This window comes from Megalops cyprinoides, chromosome 20, assembly GCF_013368585.1.
Source record: "Megalops cyprinoides isolate fMegCyp1 chromosome 20, fMegCyp1.pri, whole genome shotgun sequence".
Taxonomy (NCBI): domain Eukaryota; kingdom Metazoa; phylum Chordata; class Actinopteri; order Elopiformes; family Megalopidae; genus Megalops; species Megalops cyprinoides.
In genome coordinates this window covers 4648737-4672787 of record NC_050602.1, presented here as the reverse complement: position 1 = coordinate 4672787, position 24051 = coordinate 4648737, and the positions used below count along the sequence as shown (strand labels likewise).

Genomic DNA, 24051 nt, shown 5'->3' with positions numbered 1-24051 from the left:
GCGCTTCTAATCAGATTGCCTTAATCTCCTCTCTACTCCACTTTGACAAGCTAAAACAAATACACCGATACATTTTGTGTAGGACCCGCATAATAGTTAGCAGTGAATGCCTCTACCAGGTAAAAATCTGGAGAGAAATGTACTGTTTCACAAATGCCAGTTTAAATGCTTTAGATGTGTATATGATTTTATTTTTTTTATTATCGGCTGGTGGAGATGAATCACCCCTGAGCAGCTCAGTGCAGGAGTACACCTGACAAAATTAATTAGGCCTTGAGGCTGTGATAAGTCTTGTCACAGCTGAATATAATCGTTAAAGCCGCTGTGATGTGAATGAAGTGTGGCAACCCGTTTAACAAAATAGCAATGTAGCGCTAACAGATCATGTATAGCCTGTATGCAAATGTTCCTAGGCATGGGTGTGCCCCTTCATTAAGGATACTTGTTACGCGCTACATGCTAAAAAATAACTCTTCCACGATTTTATTTTTTCTACTTGATGTATTTACTGTGCTCTGAGCCTATGTTCTTCTTGTTCATCTGATATACATTTAAGGTGTCTTGTCCTCACCACCTGATAACGCTTGCCAATGAACACATGATAAACAATAAACATACATACTTGTTACACTCATATATATTCATATTCATATATGCAGTCAGAGTCACTTATGTAAAACATAAAAAACTAGTTCTCTCAGCCATGTCCTTATGAGTTACAATAATGAGAGTCATGTAGGAAAGCGTGCATTGAAAGTGTAAACTTATGAAATAGTAGTATGTATGGCCCCACAATGCACAATCATGGTTGGGAAATGACATCGGGTCATTTTAGTGTATTGTGATGTCATTGTTGCCTGAAATCAAAACCATCATTTACACAGTGTTTTGTTCTCACAGCTCTATGCCAACTTTTGTGTTTTTGAAGGGGGGAGAGGGAAGATTTTGTAATTTGAACTTGAGTATGCTTTCTTCACAGATGAAAAGATTAACCCCAAAACACCTGCATTGTCTTGTCTCCCTGTGTAGGAGGCTAGCAACAAAAAAAGTTAGAAACTGGAGGAGGGAATGTGTCAACATACAGAGGTTCAGGTTAACAGGTGAGTGCAGGTTTGGGTTCATAGGTAGTGCATGTAGTAACAAAGTAACTAAACACAAAACAGCACAATGATAACCTTTTTCATGACTTAACTTGGGCACAGCAACCAAAGAAAACATGAAAACCTCACCCCCATGCTGAGACACCCAAGGGCACACACACACACACATATACATTCATTACCTTTAGCTCACCAGTGCAGATAACGTTATGTTTTTGTTTTCCACATCCATAACTCAATGTATGTACAGTACACGTGTATGAAAGGAAAGAAACATTTGTCCCACAATATAATATGCCAATATTTGCACTGAAAGACACTAAAGGAATATTCATCATTTGTCATTTTTTTCATTTTGTTTACATTAAGGGAACAAGACATGTGTGGAACAAATTGCTAATGTGGCATCACTTCTGTCTGAGGTTCTGTGAGACACATCATCATATTATGACCGATTAACGTTTATCAACAATTTTATACATTTTACAGTTTAACTTCAAATTGTTCTTGGGACAAACTGGGACTCAGGTATATTCTTTTCATGTCTTTCAAATAAATCATTTTATTTTTTTGTCATTATTCAGACGATGGTACATAAATATAATACATGTACGTTATTACCTGTGTTCTGGTAATGCACCAACATTACCAGTGAAATCACAGTCCATCATCAGCATCGCTCTTGATGCACAGTCAAATTTAAGTCTCAAACTGACATGAGATCATTCCTTACTGTGGGCCCCTTACCAAACAACACCAAAGCCTTACAATAATCATTTATTGTATATGGATATAGGGCATCTCTCCTGGAGCAGATTACACTGCATAGTTACTGAGATTGGGGAGCTATAGTTTTTGAGGTCCCATACAGATTAGTTACCCTTCAACAATATAACCATTTACACCTGGAACATCAGGTGATGTGACTTCAAGAAAAAAAAAAAAAAAAACAGGAGACTTCTATAAAATGATTGACAGTGGAGGTAGAATGAGTCCAAGCATGCTCTGTGGCCCTCAACCAGGAGCAAACATTCCCTTAAGCTTCCTCTTCGAACCACCATTTCCAATGACTGAGAAAGGAAGGCATACACGCTGCACTGGAATATGAACAAGGCGGGGCAGACACCAGGGCACACTTTTGGGTTTGGTTTTCTGAAAATTTCAGGTAGGTCACAAGCTTGATACATCGTGAAAGTGCTGATAAAATGAGCACTCAAATTGCAGGATAAAGTGCACAGTAGTAAAGTTAAACAGGGTCTGGGCCCTTGCAGGTACGAACAGAGAATCAAATCAATGGCCCTGCACATGAAAGTCCTGTTATAGATAAACATTATTCAGTCATTGCAAGGTATCTGGAATGCAACGTGTGAGAAAATGAAGTGATTATGCACATATCATACTGTTCAGACTCTTCTGTTCAGACAGAATATTAAGATATCTAAGAATATTAATATATAAGATACAAATTGACTGGCATATGTAATATTTTCAAAAACTCCTATAAGTTCCCATTATCCTTATGGTGTAAACCCGTGTTGTATTAACATTCTTTAATTTAATTGGGTATCCTGTGGATGTCTCTAATCAAAAAGCACTTTGATTGGTTCAATGAGACATGAGGGGGAGGGGTGACTGTAAGCACCTAGCTCTTCAAAAACAGCCTTGTGAGGACACCTGACTTGGTGTAAATGTAAAGTAAATGTTCTACCACATTTTAATAAATTTGTTTCTTTTTTTACCGTAAAATACACAGTTCCCCTTCCATCTTCATTTAGGGTAGTCACGTTAAATCATAATTGCATGATGAACTGCTGATGTCAGAACCAGACATCAAGCTTTTTGTGCTAGATAATTTTGCAGACAAACAAAATGAGCATAACTCCTGATTGTTCAGAAAGTACTAGAAAAAAAACAATTCCCCTGACCTTTGACCTTTTTCAGTTTTGAATTATTCTAAGCTGTGAATTATACCCTTCATCAAGTTATTAATGGTGTGTACTCTTAGGAACTGTTTGCTGATGGGAATGAAGACACTTCATTCATCACAGGCAGCTTGGAGCTTAGAAATTATAAAATGTAAACAGAGATATAATGTTTACATAAATGATCCAATGCACTTACTTAAGCTTAACCCAGAGACAGGGTTATGTACACAGGCAAAAATCATTAGCCAATGACTCAGCTTGTATCTTCCACATCTGTACTACAAAGTTACGAGGGATTGCTCACAAGATCTCACATCAGTAAATGTATGAAAAGATCCTGCTCTTCTCAAAACTCAAAGTAGTCCTGTATTCTGGTATTTAGGCCTTGTAGGTGCATTGTAATAGTTATGAGAAAAAAGAAAACACACACAAATATAACACATGAAACCGTTTTAGCATACAAATGCAGGAATGTGAGAAACAGTTCATTTTTAGTACGTTTGTTTTTTTCCTGGCATGAGTGCTTCATTTTCACTTTTGTATTTTCCAAGTAAAAAGAAATTGCACAGTTATAAAGGGAAGCCCACAAACTTGCTTTCCAGAAATTTCTCATTTCCCTGTGAGCAAGAGAAAAACAGTGAAGCGATTTACAAAAAGTTCTTTATTTCCAAGAGTTGTTACAGTGATATGTGACGCGTGTTCATTATATTATAGGGTCATGGATCTTATGATTTTAAGAAATGAAACAGTGACTAAAGTGTTAAATACCTCATAAATACACACTTTAAGATAAGTGCATTCAGGGTGAATTTGGGTTGACCAATGCTCCTTCCAGCTCAAACCGTGACATGACACAACAGACAACAAGGAATGCATTGACATGTGTAACACTTCTGTGGTTAATTTTTCACAGCTCTTGAAAGTTCTTTTTCTTTCCGAAGGCATAGTAAAACATCGTTTTCCTTTTTTTAATAATATACAATATGGCACAAGAGTTTTATATATAGATATATGCGTATAAAAATATTTGCAACAATCGAGTCTGATTATTGGTCATACGAAATGTGCTTCCCTGTGCTCGAACTCCTGCATGCGCCGGGGCCGAAGCCGCTGGTACACGGGTTTGGCCTCGGTGGGGCTGAGGTTCTCCGGGCTGCAGCCGGGGGACTGGGGTGGGGACAGTGAGGACGTGGGTGTGGGCGTGGCCTCAGGGTCCGCGTGCCCGCCGTTGGCCGGCTCCTCTGCCCCCGGGTCCGCTTCTGTGCTGCCTGCCGAGGCGCACGTCTTTGCCGCCGGGGCTGCGGCGAGCTTCGCCCTGCCACTCGAGGGGGGCTTGTAGAAGGTCCCGGGCGGGGGCTGCAGGGTCCGGGGGGCCCTGAAGGTGGGGGGCAGCGGGTTGGACTCGCTGACGTTGTCCTCCCTCCGGAGCGCCCGAACGGAGACGGTGTAGGGGGCGCTGGGGAGCACCACACTGACGGTGCTGACGGCGCCACCCGCCTGGCCGCGGGGCGTCGTTGCAGGTGCGGGGGCGGGCAGCTTGACGGAGTCACCCGCCCCCTTGGCCACGATCATGGCTGTCCTTGGCGTGACATCGTAGCGCTTGTACTGCCGGTCCCAGGTGCGCCGCAGCGTCTGCGTGTCGATGTAGGTGTTGCGGTGCTGGCCGCCGGGCCGGGCCGGGGGCCCCTCCGGCTCCGCAGCCTCCTCGATGGCAGGGTTGCGCTCCTGCTCTCGCTCCCGCTCAGCCGCGTTCCGTGAGTTCCTCTCGCTCACCTGTGCCGGGCTCAGCAGCCGGTCCACGGGCATGCTGATGGGCCGTGAGATGAGCTTGGACCGTGGCGGGCGGAGCTGGACTTTGGTCGTGCTGATGTAGGGCCGGTTCAGCACCAGCGTGGATTTCTGCATCGTTGGCTGGCCGGACGGCGGGAGACCATTGACTTTCTCCAAACTGTGAACCGCTGCTTTAAACAGAGGGGAGGTCATTTAGCACAAAACATGATACGACACCAATATTAAATACTGCTATAACCTTTGTTATTGCTTTCATCTCATACCACCATACCAACTCACATAGACAGCATTGGGGACACATCTACCATTTACTGAACTGGATATTTCATTGAAACAATCAACATTATGCACCTAAAGTGATTCTTTAAGCAGCTAAATTCAAGTGATACTGTCCTCTTGGAGCTATTATCTTCATAGTGTGTTCCAGTCATGATTACCTCCTTATGTGCTTGGTACATTCAATTTAACATTTTCTGTTATTATGTCAAATTTTCCCCCCAAAAAAACCTCGAATTCCACTGACAGCAAAAAACAAATATGTACGATGGGCTGCTGATCACTCTAAACAAATGAGCTTTAAGTACCTTTAAGGAGGAATTTGGGATCTGAACCCATGGCCTACTGTTTACAAGCAGAGCTTGCCAACCACTACTCGACTGTACTAACCAGGTGGACACTCCGTCCCATCAGGCTTCGCCTTCGCGTCCTTCACCTCGCTCTGCAAGTGCATGGACGGGATCACGGACGAGTGCCTCTTGTACACTTTGGTGCTCTGCTGTAAGACAGGAAGGAGGGGGAGAAAGAGAGAGTGGATCTTTATGGGTACCTGAGAGAGGCGGATGGGGTCACAGTGAACAAGAGCAAGGAAGGGGTCAGGGACACAGCGAATGACAGAGGTGGAAGGGGGCGGGGTCACAGCAAATGAGAACAGGGAGGGGGGTAGGATCACGGCAAATAAGAGAAACGGGGGTGGGGTCACGGCATACGACAGTGAGGGAGCAGGCGGAGCCGGTGCCGCTTACATCCTTGATGTCGCCCAGGGACTTGGAGTGCCTGCTCAGCCGCTGTTCCTTCTCCTCGGCGGTCAGCCGGGCGATCACGCCCTTCTGCGGCAGGGGAGAGCCATCCCCACCCAGGGGGGGTGCGACCGTGGTGGTGGGGCTCAGGGGTGCGTCAAAGATCCTCCTGTAGTGGCGGATCAGCAGCTCCACTATCAGGGCCTGGTAGGGGTAGTCCACCAGCGAAGACAGTGACACCTCCGCCTCCGTCTGCCGCGGCTTGATCAGCGTTGGCCCAAAAATGATGCCCAGGTTGCTCGCCGTCATTTTGTTCTCGTCCGCCTTCTCCGTCACTCTGGGGGATGGGGTGTGTCAAACAGCAACGGTTATTCCCATGGCAACGTTGGGAAAGACAACAAAATGCTTGCATAGTTAGACATGGATAATACCCCTCGAAAATATTTCAGTTTAATGTGCTAAGGCAGTTCTATTACAGTGTAAAACCCCAGGGAAAGTAATTGGTTGGGCAAACTAAGCATTTAAAAATCATTTCCATTACAGCCAATAACTTTATACAGGCTTGGTAAATCCAATCAGTTTAATAAATACTTGATTGATTACTTAATGAATTACTTAACTGATGTTTTACAGAAAACCTAAAATTAACATCAAACTTGAATCAGGCATACATCTGACATAATGGATTGACAAATTGCTGATCAGTCCTTGTGAAGATGACCCTAGAAGCACTTTAAAGCTTATGCCACAAAGATGCAAACTGATGATCAGAGATGCTAATTCATGCTACATCGATATTTACCCATAGTCAGTTAGCAGACATTTTTATCCAGAGTCATTTATAAAAGCATACAAAAAGGGTAGGTCAAAATCCGATAGTGGAAGTCATTACATAACACACCTTATTCTGTTGTGGTGTGTTACATAGTGGTAACAGCAGTGGCAGTGTAGCATAGTGGTAAGGAGCAGGACTCGTCACAGAAAGGATGCTGGTTCCCCACTGGGGCACTGCTGTTGCACCCTAGGGCAAGGTACTAAACCCAGAATTGCCTCAGTAAATATTCAGCTATACAAATGGATAACTTTGTAAAAAAACTGCAACTGATGTAAGTTGCTCTGGATAAGAGCGTCTGGTAAAACGCCAGTAATGTAATGTAAATGCAGCACAAATGAACATCTTTGATCATCAGTTTGCACCTTTGAGGCATAAGCTTTGAAGTTCTTCTAGGTTCATCCTTACAACAACCGGTTCATTCATTATTTCAGATGTAAAATTGGTAACGTAAAAAAAATGTAACTTATGCAAGTCGCTCTGGATAGAAGAGCATCTGATAAATGGCAGTAATGTAATGCAGTTTGGGGGCTTTGCGTCCGCTAGCTTCGCGCACCTGTACAGGTGGCCTATGAGGAACTGCATGGTCCGGTAATGCGCGGCGGGCAGCTGCCTCAGCAGGTCCCGGATCTTGAGGATGACGCGGTTGAGCTCCACGCTGACGGGCGGCTGCTCGGAGGCGGGGCTCCCGCGCGCCGCGTCCACCTCGTCCACGATGGCGCCACGGCTCTCCTTTGCCAGCCCGATGAAGTCGTTGTAATAACGGAACAGGATGAGCGGCTCGGGGAGCTGGAACAGGTGTGAACAGCAGTGTAAAAGACTCAGACCTGAAATACATGGAGGTAATGGCCACATACACTGAACGTATTTGAATTCTGATTTTTTTACCCACATTTTTGATGCACCACTAAGTATCCATGGAGTACAAATTTATTAACCATGTAAATTTGCTACATCATTTTATGTATGTATATGCTGAATAATATTATATCCACATATTTTTTGTATTATTTTACAATATATCAAATCGTGCATGGATAAACTAACATATTTGATTGGTAATGATAAATACATTTTTTTACAATACATTTTGACAGATATTAGAATGTTGTCCTTTGTGAAATTGGAATTCACACGCAAATGACTGCTTTGTCAAATTGTCATTATCTGCTTCTAGAAAGCAAAGACGGGAAGTATACCTGTCGCAGGTACAGCTTGAGCACGTTGCTGATGTCGTGAGGGTAAAGGTCCGACAGCTCCACCAGGTCCTTCCCGTTTTCAAAGGCCTGGCATAGCTTCTCCACTCGGGATTTGGCTCCGTTCACGCGGTAGATACCCTTTAACAACAGCCAAACATAACAAACAAACATAAGAAAATTCTTGTTGTGAGTTACAATGCTGGTTGTACCAATAAAAATAAATCAAACAAAACACTGCTTTTTTATAGATACTATACTAGCTGTGGCAACAAAAAATCACATTAGAAAAATTCAAACAGATTACACCAGAAAAATTACTTCCTCAGAAAACATTTCTGACACTCAGCCAGTAGTGCTCAGAGCACATCCCGGAATGTTCCGCGAGGCTACCTTGATGTTCAGGGCCCGGTTCTCGATCTCCGAGGTGCACTTTTTGATGATGAAGGGAATTCCGTCCGGGCTGTTTTTGGCTGCCTGGGTGAAGTCGATCCCGAACAGGTGCAGTTTCCCCTGGAGCTTCTTGTGGCCGCACTGAATCGCCAGCGTCTCCAGGCACTTCTTGTGACACGCTAGAGAGCACTGAGGAAAGATCAGACGAACACTATCAATAACCACGACACTTTAATAGCCTTGTTCCAAATCCCAGCAACAAAGGCACAGTTTCAAGATTACCTTGAGGGTCTACTTTCAAGTTTAAGCTCACTGAACATACCCCTCTGACAATACACATAACCATACAAATAAAACATAAGGAACGTATTTTGACCTATATGGAAAAATATGACATTGTCAATATGAATTGCATGAAAACAAATTTTAGAGTTCATATTTCAATCAATCAATCAATTTTCATTTGTAAAAATGGCATTTTTACAATGAAGATTGTCTCAAAGTGCTGTACATAGTGCATTTTCCAGAAAACCCAAGCTAACTGTGGAAAAAAAGGGGAAAATTCCCTGACGCTGGGAAAAGACGGTCGAACAACTACTATTTAAATGTTACCTTCTTGTATGGATACATCTGATGTGGTCTAATGAAAGGTAATTAAACAATAATAGCGAGATGCAGAGGGCGGCCTTCGTGTCCCCTTTAAGAAGTCGACGGCGGCAGTGGCGGCTTGGCGCTCACCTCCTCGCACTCGGCCCCGTGAAACACCACCAGGCCGTCGCACTCCCGGCACTTTGACGGGGCTCGCAGCTTCCGCAGCCTGTGGGTCTGCGCCGCCTTGGACATCTGTGTGTTCCGGAAGGGCCCGGGGGAGCTGGCCATCTCTGTCACAATCTCACCCAGGCCTGAGGGACCGGGAGGGGGACACCACACATCACTGTGACGGTCTGCCAGCCAAGAGGGGGGGGGGGATTGGAACACCGTCAAAGTCAACTTCTTCATCCACTCTACACACCTTACACATACTCCTGTACTTTTTAAAGCATTGTGAGTAATTGTGACATGAAATTGAAATAAAAATAAAAATATAAATAATGCTATAAAAAATTTAAAAGGTTCATAAATCGTAATATGTCTTTGCTTGTCACTGCAGTCATTCCCTATTTTCAACACAATGAGTATGAGTAAATTAATTTCTGTCATGACCCCTGAATGCGCACAGCTGACGGATTTAATCGGTTTAACAGATAAAGCCGAAACTCTCCTGACAGTTCCTAAAATAACAGTGACGGAAAAATACACTAACAAGGGAACCGCCAGCTGAAAAGTTTTTGTTGGGGGGGAGGGGGGGGGGGTGGCTGTTTGGGGTGAGGACCGCTGGAACTGCTGCCAAGAACAGCAGCAGCCCTGCCTGCACAGCTGGGCTGAGCGCAAAAACATCTGCGCGGCTCTGCATGCGTCACGTCCCGCCTGACCGCAGCTCTTCGCTCACCGTTGTCCAAGGGGGAGGGCGGCTCTCGCTCGTCCAGGTCGTCTGCGGAGGACATGGTGCCCGTGGACGGCGTCCTGGGGAGCTTCCTCTTGAAGTCACCTGGGCAAAAAAGAGGTGGAGATTGTTCCTCTGCATCCCGGTTTCTGCTTTGGAATGAACTTGTGTCCCGTGTAATGGGGTGGGGGGGGGGGTCACGCAGGGGTCGAGACCGGTAGGTGCTTCCACTCACTACAGAAAGAACTTGCACGAATGATCTGGGACCGGTCTGGCTGTTTAGCTTGTAATCGTTAATTTCAGAAATGTTGCTGAGGAATCTGGTCCTTGAAAAGCACTTAAAAGGCAACTTTTGCCCCGAGTCCTACGCTCCTCATACCTCCACTGCATTGCATAATGGGTAATCCACATATCCATGAAACCACTTAAGTCTTCTATTTGTACTGTGAATAAATGGGTAGGAGTAAGCAAGACATATCCTCAGCATTCCAGCCCTAAGCCAAACACACCCCAGAGTTCAGACCGCTCTCTCCCTGCAGGGAGGAGAGCTTAATCTTACAGGGCAAGGCCTACACATGGCACTTACAGACTGAATAAACATTCAAAAAAGAGCGTGAATGATTCTCATTCAGAAAGCCCCCATGCTATATGTAACACTTACTCAAGGGCAACCAGTGAGGTGGCACAGAAACTATACCATAACTGAGAACTTGCACATAACACTCAAGTGTTCTGCAGAATCAGAGGAGGAAGCAGTTTAATTGAAAAGTCAGCTGTTAGGGGAAAAAATAGCAGTCAGGTTGAGCATTTCTCACATGTTTGTGCAGCATACTGCAGCAGCGCTCACAGGATTTTCCCCACGGCGACAACAAACCCCGTCACCTCGCCACCTTCTTTTTAGGAACAAACCAGCACCCCTGTCAGAACGGGCCATAAATCTTTTTCCACGGGCCCCCATGGCCTTTTGGAACTGGTGATTTGCAGGAAGCGGGGAATTTCTTTGTCCCAGATAAATGAAAGGATGGGTACTGAGAGGCAGGGTTGCTGCTGACAGGAAGCGGACGGAAGACCCGTACCTGGGCTGGCGGTGGGCGAGTCCATGGAGCGCGATTCGCTGCTGCCCCCGGCGCTCTCCGAATCGCTGCACATCCCCCCTCCCTGGCTGCCTGTCCCCCAGGCTCGGAGCGGACCCCGACTCCTCTGCGCTGGAGAGAGAGGGGAACAGAGACGGCTCAGTTAGCTGCGGGAGACACCAGGGGCTGCTCTGTGAGAAAGTAAAACCTAGGGGAAGTCCTCGGTTGAACCTACTAACCATTTAAAAACATTCCTTGATAAGGACCACTTCATGCGTGCTCAGTATGTCCAAAACACCAACTACCAACATGCTCCAAGTAAATGGAGTCCCTAGGCCCTGATCAATGATTCCTGTGTCATAATGGGACGTCGTGGCATTGCTATAGTGAAATCTATAAAACTGTGATCACTCAGTCTGCAAGATAATGGTAAAACATAGCTACATTTATTTCTCCCCATTCCGATGAAGGGCTGTGTTTAAAGGCCATAATTCAAACTCATGGGTCCCCTTCTGACAAGTCGCAATAAGTAAAGCTCTTGCATTACCACATGTATAATCAGATCATACACTTAAACACGTTTTGATTAATATCCTGGGAATGTGCTGGATGTCTGCCACTATAATAAATAATGGCTAAATGTCTGCTAAGTGATTTACTGTGGAGATCACATCCAGAGCCTAATTTTATCTGAGATTAATTGCACGGAACTGCTGGCACACAGTGAAAAAACCATCAAAATATACAAATACAAATATCTACAAATATCTACAAACACAAAATTCATGAATAAATAACAGCTGATCAAAGTGTCTTTAAGAAAAAGTTTAAGAACAAGTAGGAAGATTAAATAAAATGAAAAATGAATGGGGCAAACATTTTACCATCCAGAAAAAATGTCTTTATTGCCTGTTTTACTGCCTGGCCAAAGTGGTTGATTTTAATTTTTCCTTATTGGAAACATCATGCCTGCATATTAATGAGAAACATTAGAAAAGTCATGACGGCAGTGTGATTTTTCTCTGTGCTTTCGAGACACTGTGCACGCTGGGTCAGGGCAAGAATTAGCGACCTGGAAACCTAGTGTACTGCGCCTCTGGCTCGCAGGAGCAGGAACGTGCACTGGATTGTGGGAAACCTAGCGTACTGCGCCTCTGGCTCGCGGGAGCAGGAACGTACACTGGATTGTGGGAAACCTAGCATACTGCGCCTCTGGTTCACGGGAGCGGGAACGTACACTGGATTGTGGGAAACCTAGCGCACCGTGCCTCTGGTTCACAGGAGCGGGAACGTACACTGGATTGTGGGAAACCTAGCGCACCGCGCCTCTGACTTGCAGGAGCGGGAACATGCACTGGATTGTGGGATAGTGACAGCTGGCCCCGGAATGACAGGAGTCAGGGGAAGCCATGGCCTAATCCGGCAGCGTGGCCAGCTTCCAGGGGGCACGCATGACCGATTTACAGGGCCCGGGATCTTGCTCCGCCTAAGAGAAAGTCACCTGTAGCCTCTCCTCAACTCTCTACCTCTGAATGCTAACGAGGCACTAATGCCGGTGTTAAACGGTAGTACTCGGTGCTACGGGTCACACAATCAGCTTGAAAGATCAAGTCTTTCGAGTCCACAAATGCCGCCCTGGCCCAGGTCATACATCAAGATCTCATTAGTGCAGAACAATTTGCATTCTTGAAACGAAATGGGGAGAAATCTGTTTAAGCTACGGTTATTAACCTTAAGCCAGTCCCTTGGTCTAGTATTCGGGATTTACTGGCATGCATAATTAATTGCTTGTTGGAAACATTACGTGCTGCATGCTAATTTCATGGTGGTATGCTGTTACAATGTCTCTCTCACAAACACACCCACACACATACAAAATGCATTGCTTTGCTAATTAAGTGAAAACATTGATTCATTTTATTCAGAGAACAGAGAGATTGTTTAAGCTAACAGATGCCATCAAAAGATTGTTCAAAGTTATCTAAAACATGAATATACAGAAGCAACACAGCCCAGTGACAGCATCATTTCCCTGCATTCATTTGACTTCAGTTCAGTAACCACTGCTACTGATCTGGGTACAGCACGTCTTTGTCGGCACTGCTTGGTTTAGACTGATACCTTGGCTGTCCGTGCTGCTGTTGGACCGCCGCTCTCCAGCCTTCTCTGGCTGGCCATGGACTGGGCTCTCCACCTCGTCAGCACTGTGGAAGTCAACTGAGGCGACGGACGCCTGGGACAGGTTCCCGTAGGAGGAATGGCTGCTGCTTATCGACCTCTTGGGCAATGGGAACCTGGAGCAAAAACAGGCAGGCGCACCCCCTGCTGGGTCAGTGAACCGGCACAGATCCCCCCAAAACAATCTTTATATTTAGGGTTTTAAATTTGGCCAAACTCCTCTTTAAAAGAACATGCACCGATGCATGAAAACAACACGTGGGTTTTTATCCTGATGAGTTTTAATGCTTTTCCATTCATACAGCCCTGTTTGGAATGTCATTCTGCACAACAGGCTCATCTCACCGCTACAACCTCTGCATTCATGCACGATACGATAAGAAGAATGCAATCTTCACATGCACTCGCACACAACAAGTCACAATGCACATCACACGGCGCACTGCGGTGGAGAAGACGCTCATTGGCGGATGGGTGCTGCTCAAATGGGCCTGAAGAATCACAGGGTGATAAAAGAGACAAAGAGACCCCGGCTGATCTACCCGTCCCTATGCCCTGCACAACGAAGCCAAGTGGTTCCGCCAACGTGGGCTCCCAGCAAACGACACAGCCAATTTCAAATGTGAGAGTCCCCATTTACAGATTTCTCACTCGAATTAAAATCAGGGAACATGCTATTTGTCGAGGGAAAACTCCGAGCTTTTCAGGTTTCAGTGAGAGCAGCTCTGAGATCCCACACAGCAAACACCAAAACACTCCCACAGGAAGGCCTACAGGTCAGCATTCGATTGTTTCACCCTTGCTCCTTTCCCCCCCTCCCTCTCTCCTGTCTTTCTCTCTCTCCCTCTTCCCTATCTCTCTCTCCCTTTCGCCATCTGTTTCTTTCTCCCCTGCCCCCATCCTCCCTCCCTCTCCCATGTCTCACTCTCTCTTTCCTGTTCCTTCTCTCTCGGTCCCACTTCCCTTCCCTCTCCCCTGTCTCTCTCCCCCTCTACCCCCCATCTTTCTTTTTCCCTCTACACTTTCTCTCTCTCTCCCCCTCTACCTTCTTTCTCTGTGCCCCCCCTCCCCCCGTCTCTCCCTCCCTCCTCAACAGCAGCTAAGCCCCCAGATCACTCAGTGCTGTCGTGTACGTGTAGGAAGCAGGAAAGTTTCCTGACGCAAACTCTTTTGTTTTCTTATCTTGGCATAAATGCTTTGCGGGGTTATTGGGATCTTTTTCTCTGCATCTACTGTATGGTGTCATGTCACAACAAAAGACCAACGAGCAAGGAAGTTTGTTTATTCCCACACAACAGCATCAAGTTACTCAGTAGTGAATGATACACATTCAACATCAACAAAACAGGAACCAAAAACTGGGCCTGTTTCTGAATGATAAAAAAAAATCTGTCTCATATCTCACAACCTGTCACAGAGGCAGACAAGCATCTAAAGCTACTCTGTTGGAGAATGTAACCCAGGGAAAGTATTGAGTTGAACAGACCAAGCATTAGCAGATTAGAATGTCTGTGATCCACCTCTAGTGTTATCACATATTCAGCTCAAGTTTCTTCCGTCCTCCATCTAGGAGGTCCTGGCTGGTAACAAGAGGTTCCGGCGCTGTCTGCACTCCTATGTTGCTGTTATGGATATTCTGTTTTGGGCCACACCCCTTCAAGCATGTTCATGACCAGCCAGCAAATCTCAATGCTTGCAGTGTCGCCAATGGCAGAGACAGGATCTTCAATGTGTCATACAATGAGCTGACCATCTGGTCTATGCATAAAAAATATACAGTTGTAGATTTGTAGAAAATTTGTCAAAGGGAAAGTGTTTCATTGGACCAGGATAAACCAGGATTGTTCTACGAGAAATCCGGGAGAATTACTGGATGTGATAGGATTATTAACTGCTTTTATAAGGCCTGCTGCCTTGATGTGTCCTCACTACATCCTCAGGGATGATCTTTAATTACTTGTCAAGTTCCCATGAGATATGCATGTTAACTAAACACTGCAGGAGACACTATCGATCGTTAGAGGTCAGCCACGGGGTGCCGGTTCACAATCCTCAACGATCAAAACCGGGCCTAAAGGGTCCAAGGCTGGGGGGGGGGGGTAGTTGGGAGGGTGAGACTCACCCTGTGGTCTGGGGCGTCTGCAGGTCGAAGGAGAAGGACTCCCCCCGATTCCTGTCTTTGGGCAGGCTCCGGACGAACTCGGAGTAGCGCTGGCCAGGCTCATACAGCTTGGCGCTCTCGCACAGTGCCTGGTAGTTCAGCGGGAGGGAGACGGCCTGGGCCTGCTGCAGCTGGAACCAGTTCACCGTCACCTGCGGGACAGAGAACAGGCGCAGTCATTCTCTTCTGCTTGGAGAGCGGGCTTCAGAGCTGGGGTCAATTCCTTTTCAAATTCAGTCACTTCCAGAAACAATCTGAAATTCAGTGAACTGAAAATTCATTTCCATCATTTCCTATGAGGATTCATCAATTCGTAATTGCAGTTTCTATTCATTCCCTGAATTAACTGAAATGGAATTGATCCCAACTCTGGCAGATTTTATTAAAGCACATCTGGTGATGTCTATCTTGTCTTATCCTCACAATAATCACAATTAAAAAAAAAATAATGAACATAAACAGTTACATTACAATTAATGTATATACAGCACCTACCGTATGTAATTCTAATTCCATTATCAGTATATTGTCTACTATCATTATCATTCTGTTTCATAAACATTAATTTTATGTTTTATAAATAAAGTGTCTGAAAATAAACCCCAGGGAAAGTGTTCAGTTGGACGCGAGAAGCGAGAACCACTGACGCCTCCCTCCGAGGGTGAGGCGTCAAACCGAACACTCTCCCTTTTCATTTCCTCATACACAGGATCACAATCACTACTACACAATCCTTGGAGGAAAATCCACTACAAATCCATTGGAGAAAAATGGGTGTGAATATGGGTGTGATTAATGTGGTTTAAAGATGAACAGTGGAACATTGCAGTGGCCAGCACAGAGCCCCAGCCCCAACTCAACAGAACATCTTTGGGATGAACTGGAATGTAGAATTAAGGCAAGGCTGAGACAGCCCTCTTCAGTAGGGAGAGAGCTTATAAATCCTTTAAAGGAGGAGTGGAGCACAACACCAGGCCAACACACTATTCATTTCCTGGAATAAAGACATGTTTTATTCATGACTGTTCTTGTCCCGTGACTTTTGTCGCTGTGCCCGGGTCAGACATGTGGAGACTCACAGCCTTGAGTGTGAGGTCGCACTGGAAGACCAGCTCGCGGATCTGCGTCAGGATCTCGCTTTTGGCGTTGGCCAGGTCCACGCGCTTCACCCCGACGTCAGCGATGCAGGCTTTGAACTGGTCGTTAGCCTCCTCTGCCTAAATCAGGGGTAGCAGCGGCACGCATTTACCTTCACACTCAGTCAGGTAGCAAATGGTCTTATCCACTTATGCAGATATACACCCTCCACATGATGCAAAACATTAAACATTCAGAGAGGACACAGCATGCTCTTCAAAGATGACTCGCTATGTACATACATATAGACGTTTAACATAAATTAGCTGAGATACCAGTGGACTGTCATCATTTGTAAGCTCATGTCACAAAACAGGTGTGAATAAAACAGAAATGAAAAAGTTAATAAAAATAATAAAACAATAAAAACGATGATAATATAATCCAAAACATCTGTGATCGATCTGATTAAAACTCAAATACACAGCATACACGCCAAAACGTATCAGTTATCACCACCTTCACATATTCCAGTTCATTCACACACAGTGAGGAACACAACATGTAAGGTCAAAGTACGTTTCACAAACTACGCATTAAGCATGTCTGTGTGTGGCCTGTGATTGAGCGCAATTATTTAAAACAACAGATTCGGATTTTTTCATGTTTGCAGGGTGACATGCGGAGTTCAAGCTGTTCCTGTTACATTCATGAAGATTATGTTTTAACATGTATGTTCTAAAGTTTTCCGGAATATTATGCTGCACTTGTATGGTGGACCAGATGCGCAATGGTGGTCTTTTGGGCATTTGAGCCTGGCTCTTGCTCGCGTGTGGATAGTGGTTTCCCTGTTTGTTTTGTGCTTTTTGTTATGTTGCTGCATGCCCTTTGTGCTTCGCTTCTGGAGTGACTTGCGGACGAGCATCTACCTGATGTTAACAATGTAAACGTACTGTTAAGCATGCCCCTCTTGTACGTCACTCTGGATAAGAGCGTCGGTATAATGTCAACATTGTAAATGTGACATTAAACTCATGTTGTAAGTCACTCTGGATGAGGGCTTCTGCTTGATGTAAGCCATGTAAATGTATTGTTAAATGTAGTCATCGTGTATGTTGTTCTGAATAAGTAATGTAAATGTAGTGTATATAACATGCCACTTCTTTGGCTGGCTTTAACCTGCACAGTGTTACTACAGAGGCTGTGCCCTGGCTCACAGTCCATGGCTTCCCGAATAGAGACAAAGAGACTGTGGAGATCAGGGAGACGACTGGAGGGAGGACCCACCTTCTGCAGCGCCTCCTCCTCGAGCCTCCTCTTCTTCTCCAGCTGCTTGCCGCCGGCGCCCAGCTGCTCCTCCTCCACGCGGCTGGCGGAGCAGCGCGCCTTCTCGTAGTCCTCACGACGCTGCGTCTGCAGCAGCCTGGCCTTCCTCAGCGCCCCGTCCGCCTCTTGCTGTGCCACAGGAAATGCCACGGCCGCCGTTTAGATCGAGACTGAGTCACGACTGACTCCGCTTCCTGTTCCCCTAGCACCGTGCCACCGTGCGCATTGTCACACACATGCACGCACACAGGGCACACACACACACACAGGGCATACAGGCAGGGCACACACACAGCATACACGCAGGGCACACACACACACACATGCACACACGCACAGGGCATACACGCAGGGCACACGAACACACACAGGGCATACACGCAGGGCACACGCACACACAGGGCATACTCGCAGGGCACACACAGAGACAGAAAAACAGATACACACAGAGCACACACACAGACAGACACATACACACACCCATACATACACAGGACACACACAGACACATACACAGGGCACACACAGACACACACACACACACACACACCCATACATACACAGGGCACACATGCAGACAGACAGACAGACAAACACACACATCCACCCACCCCCCCTCCATACACACACACACACACACACACACACACACACACACACACACACACACCCACCCATGTTGCTCGCACTGTGCACATAACTGAAAGAGTAATTCACCAACCATCTTCTTCTGCTCTCGCTGCCACTGGTCCTTCATTTCCTTCCTCAGTTTATCCAGCTCGTTCTTGCGAGCCAACAGGGGCTGGGGGAACACAAGCGAAAACAAACCCCCTTTATCCTTTATTTATACAGCGGATTCCATTTTCCAGCGAGCGCTTTACACGCCGCCCCGTTTGTACAGCTGGGTGTCCACTGGGCCAGACAACGCTGCAACATCAGACATTCAAACTTACCACCTTCTGGGTGCCGGAGCTGGGCTCAGTGCAGTTTCAATTCAGTCAATTCAGCAAATGAAATGAAATCCAGTCCATTTAAAGTCTTCACAGAAGATACCCAGTGAATGTTAGGTCATGCATTGAATTCCAGTAAATTTTAATAAATTTCTTGCATCGACTGAATTGAAATGGAACTGACCCCCGACTGTAATGGTTTCAAGCTTGGTTCCATGAACATTATCCCATAGTGCCCCTGTTTATGGCCCTCAAATCACAGAAAAAACTTAGTGACCAGATTTCCACAAAAGGTCACAGAGTGGGAAAATATCAGGGGAAGGCTCTCTTTGGCTCAGTGCACACAACTTTGTGGTTGAGTATTGTTTTAAATAATTGTGCTCAACCACAGGCAAATGTATGCGCGTGTGTGCATTTCTAAAAACCGCTAACAGTCTTACGCAACACCATAAAGGTCTGAGACAAATGTGAGCCTCACACAGCCTCGCCATGACCAGAAAAAACGTGCTGTTTAGCTGATTCACACCTTTGCTGAATGCCCTTCTCTCCCACAAGCTAATAAAAACCACAGTCTCATGGCTAGACCGGGTTGGCTGTCGCTAAGCAGGCTAAAAATGGAAGTCCGCTTTTGCATCTCCTATTTTCCCTTCTCTATTCATCTGTTTGCGTACAGACCGTATGGTTGCGAAGCGCAACAGCAGCACTGTCAGACAAAACAACATCCTGGCATGGTTCAGCTCTACTCTAAGAGTGTACTCGCACTCAGAGATCCGTTCCGTGCCCAAGCACGTTTGACCCCCAAAGTCCAGTTCGTCTGACTAGTGTGATCGCTCCGTACCGTACTGTGCCCGCTTGAAGAGGTGGGCTCGGGAACAGTTCAGTTGGACTCGGGCACGGTATGCATCAGTGTGATCACTAACCGTGCCCGAGCACGGAACTCGAACAAGACGTCAATGATGCGACTGTCCCATTCAAGAAATATATTTGTTATAGCAACAGTTAGCTGGATATCTGTTAGTTACACGCCCAGTCATAATAAATTCTTTAAACCATCATTTGATTAGCTAGCTGACTTCCTTAAATATAACAAGCTGGTTACTTCCAAAATGATCTTTTATTGGTTAGTTCTGTAGATCTATAATCCAAAAATAACTCTGTGGATCCCCACATTAGCTTGATTACTAGCAAGCAATATAAAACTAACCATACTTTATGTGGCAATTTAAGCATTGCTGTTGTCAGGGTTGTCAGGAGTATCACAAATGAAGCAGCCAAACTGTTTAAGCAGCTAGTCTTCAACAATTGCTCAGATAAGTAGCCTGTTAGCTAATTAGCTATGCTTGTCAAATCTATCACTAGATAACTAACGTTAGCTCCCCAGCCAGTTAGCATCAATTATGCAACGCAGCTATTTTCAGTTAATCGTGCTGCACATACATGAAGATTTTTAAGGAGGCAGCTGACGTTGAGGGAGGAATTCGGAGCTTTACTTGCCGACTACAATTCATGTTCATCAATAAGGTGAGAACCAGACCCGTTATTAACCCAAATATTCTCAAATGAATTGTAAGTATACTATCCAAGTAGTAATAAAAGATGTTTGTTGTTGTAATGATGACAGTAGCGCACACACAAGTAGTAGCCCTAGCTGGTTAACATTAGCTAGCGTTATTGTGGTTCAGCTACTGCAATCTGACACAAATCTGACACAAAATATTGGTCTGTCCCTTAGCATAATGACTGAAACGTCAGCTGCCTCCATAAAAATCTTCTTATACGTGCAGCACAATTGACTGAAAATTGCTGCACTGCATAATCAATAAATCTATAAAGCATGTGAGAGGGCCGTGTGTCACCGCGCCCAAAACGACTCCAAATAAGCTGCAAATAAGCACAATCATGAACTCCATTGTGCTGTGCAAGAGCGCTTTTCTTCAACACAAAAAAATTGCATCGCGATGACATAAGCGTGCCCGGAACCTTAAGCACAATGTGAGTGCAGGCCAGCGGGGGAGTGGGGAGGGGAGACAATCGTGCCTGGGCACGGTACACGGCGACCAGGCCTGGTGTTGAGTACGCCCTTACACTTCCCTGTCGGATACAACTGCACTGTGCATAATCAGACAGTACACTTCAAAAAACCAACCTACGCAATGCTTGTCCTGAGCTGCAGTAACTTAACCTGGGTCTGACCGGGGAGTGAGCGTTTGTGTAAAGGCGATGGGGTTTGGGGGAGAGACCTCCATCAGTCCTACCTGCATGAATTTGTTAGTTTGCAGCGCGGCTGCTGTCTGAAGCAGGGCCTGGCTGTACTCAATGTCATTTTTGAAGGCAGAGATGTAGATCTCCCTGAAGGGCATGTACTCCTGTTTGGCAGACAAAGAAGGGAAAAATGTCTTTTAACGTCATGAGGACATCAGAGGCATTGTAATGTTCACATGCACATTTTCTGCTTCATAACAATACATTTTTTCTTTTTTGGTGAATTTGAATAAAACTTGATTAGAACATTTAGCTTTTCTTAGCTCACTTTCACAGCAACATAAATATCATATTGGCAGCTAATAAAACGGCAGGTGGCACATTTAATAAGAAAATCTTGCGCTGTGTTTAAATATTTACCTGTTGACTTGCGAGAGTCTTTGCTGACTCGGCCATTTTTGCGAAGCTTTTTGCGCATTCAACATCTGCAAAACAGAGGTGGCGGTTACATAATGATCGAGGGACGGAACAGGAAAGAAAGGGCCTGTGAGATAAACCACAAGAAAAACAGTCATCTGTCTCTCCCCGGCCCGGCTTCACAGCACCCATTCTATAGAGCAGGCTGCCTGGGTCAGCAGGTTACAACAGAATGCCACCACACTATTGGTCACCGGGAACTGTGTGGACATGTCCGAGGCACGGACTGGCTAATGGGGGGAGATGTGTGCGTGCAGCTGCCAGTTGCTCACCCAGGCTCAGGCGCTTCTCCACCCAGGCCAGCAGGTCTTTGGTGTACTTGGACCAGGCCTTGGCATAGAGCAGGGCAGACTCCACGCCACGGTCGCTGGTCAACAGGGCGCAGTCGACATCCTCGGCCCGCGTAGGACCTGGGGGCACAGAGCAGGGATCCCAAAGAATCAGACGAGCCGACCCCGAGAATTGAGGAGTGGAAGGAGGGGAGTGTGTGAGCTGGGGGAGGGCTGACGGAGAGAGAAGCAATGTGCGCCCTCCCTTTCCCCACCACTTTACAGGACCTAGGACCCTCTATGACTAAATAAACCCAGGGAAAGTGCTTGGCTGGATATGTCAAGCAGTTTTAGACCTGTGATGGTGACCGATTTCCCACGTACAGCCTACATCTAACCAAACGCTTTCTTCTGGGGTTTTGGTCTGAAAAGCGTACTGACTCCTTACTACAGAAACCTGAAAACTAAATTCGGACTCCAGTTGGGTCTGCATGTTAAACAGTCGCTGAGAAACAATCTGGCAATAACTTCTGAGAGGACAGCCCCTGCTGTTCTCTGAGTCACACTGCAGGGATGGAGACAGCACTCCTGGTGCGCTGCAGTTTGAGCCATGCCCTATTTTACCGGGGGCAGATCAGTGTAAAGTAATGATTGGAGGCTGCATGCTGGAGGCTTTAGCTGAGGATGCCAACCTGCCTCTGGTAAGGCGTGGAATTATTCTATAATGAAGGGGGATGCACTTGGAACGTTGGCAGGGGCAGCAGTGACACACCTCTCACAGCTGTGACATCTGGCCACAGTGCAGTAAAAAAAACCCTGACAGGCAAGGCGTGCAACCTGGTGAGTAAGATGAGCTAAAGAAAAATAGGGGTGGGGTGGGGGGGCAGGGTTGTGAGGGGGGAGGGGGGCCCAGGGAAGGAGGGGTTGGTGACATCACCTGGCAGGTCATCTTTCTCTGGGAGCGACCCTCCGGACTCCAGCGAGAGGTTCTCAAAAGACTTGGAAAGGGAAGAGAGAGAGACATTTTAAACGCCATTGCAGGTATGATGCAATAGTTCAGGACAATATACTATATTACAGAGCAATACATTCCATTACAGTCCAGAATGTTCTGACATTACATTACAGTACATTTGCTTAACAGACACTTTTAGCCACAGTGACTCACATCTCTTACTATTTTCACATGATCATCCATTTATACAGCTGGCTATTTCCCTGGCTTAAGTACCAACAGTACAGCACTGGCCCACCTGGGAATTAAACCTTTTGAATCACAAGCCGTGCACTTTACCAGACCACACTGCTGCCCCCCTCAGATCCACACATCCAGACGCACACATGCACACACGCTCACAGCTGGATTTTGGTTTGGAATACACTCTAAGAAGCAGCGGCTTACCCTGCTTCTCCGAGTCTGGGGGAGCCCCAACACTGTTTCACTGTCCACATCTCCCATAAGGAAGTCAGACACTCTGGTGGGAGGAGAAAGACAACTGTGAATGCATTCACTGCACACATCACGAGCCAGAAAAAACACAACCTTATACGCCGCTTGCATGGCGGATGTTCCTTAAACCAGAGGGACCAACACTGACCATTTAAAACACATAAACCTTTAAATTAGCTTTTCCCATAACACTTCACCTGCAAGGGGTTCTACAGGCAATCCTAACAGGAAGTGCCTATTGTAGTGAATTTGCATCATCTCTACCGTAGCGGGGACTTACTTGGTTGTTAAACACACTCATGACTACGGTAAAATCAGAAACAGCCACACCAATCAAGCTTACTCACACATTGCCAAATGTGAATGCCAATGTGTCGATGGAGCTGTGTATCTCGCCGAAAATGTGTCGCCTGTTTTCCTCGTTGACCTCTTTGAAGTTCACACCTGTTTGGAGGTGAGAAACCGCATGAGAACCCTGCGCCGCGGCTGGCGACAGCCACTCACAGCAAGTCCGCGTTGCACAGCACGCTTTTCAAACAGCAGCAGCGCAAAACAAACACGTTAAACATGGTACATTCACCAACTCTAAAGCACCATCGTGGAAGGCTGCATCACAGGCCTCTATCTGCATTCATTAATGAATGATGTGCATTTTCAGCACTTTTGCATCACCATCATTTGCCGCAAACAAAATTTCAACCGCAAGCACTGGTTTGTTTACTCAAAAGCAGCCGCGCAAGATTAGCTGGGTGTTACCTTAAATCGACCCGCTGCATCGAGAGGCTCGCATTTCAGCTCAAGCTACGAGTCGCTAAAACAAAACAAAAAAAAAAGAAAAAAAAAAGGTGCTTCCTGTCGACAGCATAAACACCCGAATGGGCGAGATTGAAGAGGGGAAACGCCGGGTGTAAATAACGCTCCAATCAGTGCATCCTCGGCAAACATCCTCTCGGGCTCAGACAACCTGGGACGGGGGGGGAGCGGGAGCAGAAGAAATGGGCCGACTGTGGGCTGGAGACCCCCGTTCTCAGCGCGCCGCCTGCATCCTCACCCTTTCCTCTCTCCACAACAATGGAGGCTGTCTCTGAAAAAGCGCCGAGCTGCCAGTAACCAAGAGGGAAGGAGAAGTGAAAAAGAAACTTAAAACTTCGG

At 46.1% G+C, this 24051-nt stretch overlaps 1 protein-coding gene across 3 annotated transcripts in view; it reads right to left on the bottom strand.

Moving 5' to 3' along the window:
• Positions 1-1955: 1955 nt before the first annotated feature.
• LOC118795508 (rho GTPase-activating protein 29-like) overlaps positions 1956-24051 on the bottom strand; it is a 51171-nt gene continuing 29075 nt past the window's right edge. The window contains exons 4-23 of one of the 3 annotated variants that reach the window (XM_036554038.1): positions 23247-23343; positions 22852-22924; positions 22387-22447; positions 21453-21590; positions 21124-21188; positions 20757-20867; positions 18273-18353; positions 17513-17680; positions 16228-16365; positions 15110-15300; positions 12931-13103; positions 10813-10941; positions 9743-9841; positions 8992-9197; positions 8254-8442; positions 7864-8001; positions 7221-7453; positions 5839-6169; positions 5483-5591; positions 1956-4986 (exon numbers count right to left, since the gene is read on the bottom strand). In XM_036554038.1, the coding sequence (XP_036409931.1) occupies positions 4079-4986; positions 5483-5591; positions 5839-6169; positions 7221-7453; positions 7864-8001; positions 8254-8442; positions 8992-9197; positions 9743-9841; positions 10813-10941; positions 12931-13103; positions 15110-15300; positions 16228-16365; positions 17513-17680; positions 18273-18353; positions 20757-20867; positions 21124-21188; positions 21453-21590; positions 22387-22447; positions 22852-22924; positions 23247-23343 (3638 nt within the window). In that variant the 3' untranslated portion in view covers positions 1956-4078. The remainder of the gene's footprint in view (positions 4987-5482; positions 5592-5838; positions 6170-7220; positions 7454-7863; positions 8002-8253; positions 8443-8991; positions 9198-9742; positions 9842-10812; positions 10942-12930; positions 13104-15109; positions 15301-16227; positions 16366-17512; positions 17681-18272; positions 18354-20756; positions 20868-21123; positions 21189-21452; positions 21591-22386; positions 22448-22851; positions 22925-23246; positions 23344-24051) is intronic. The other 2 variants (XM_036554039.1, XM_036554040.1) reach the window with 2 other exon arrangements.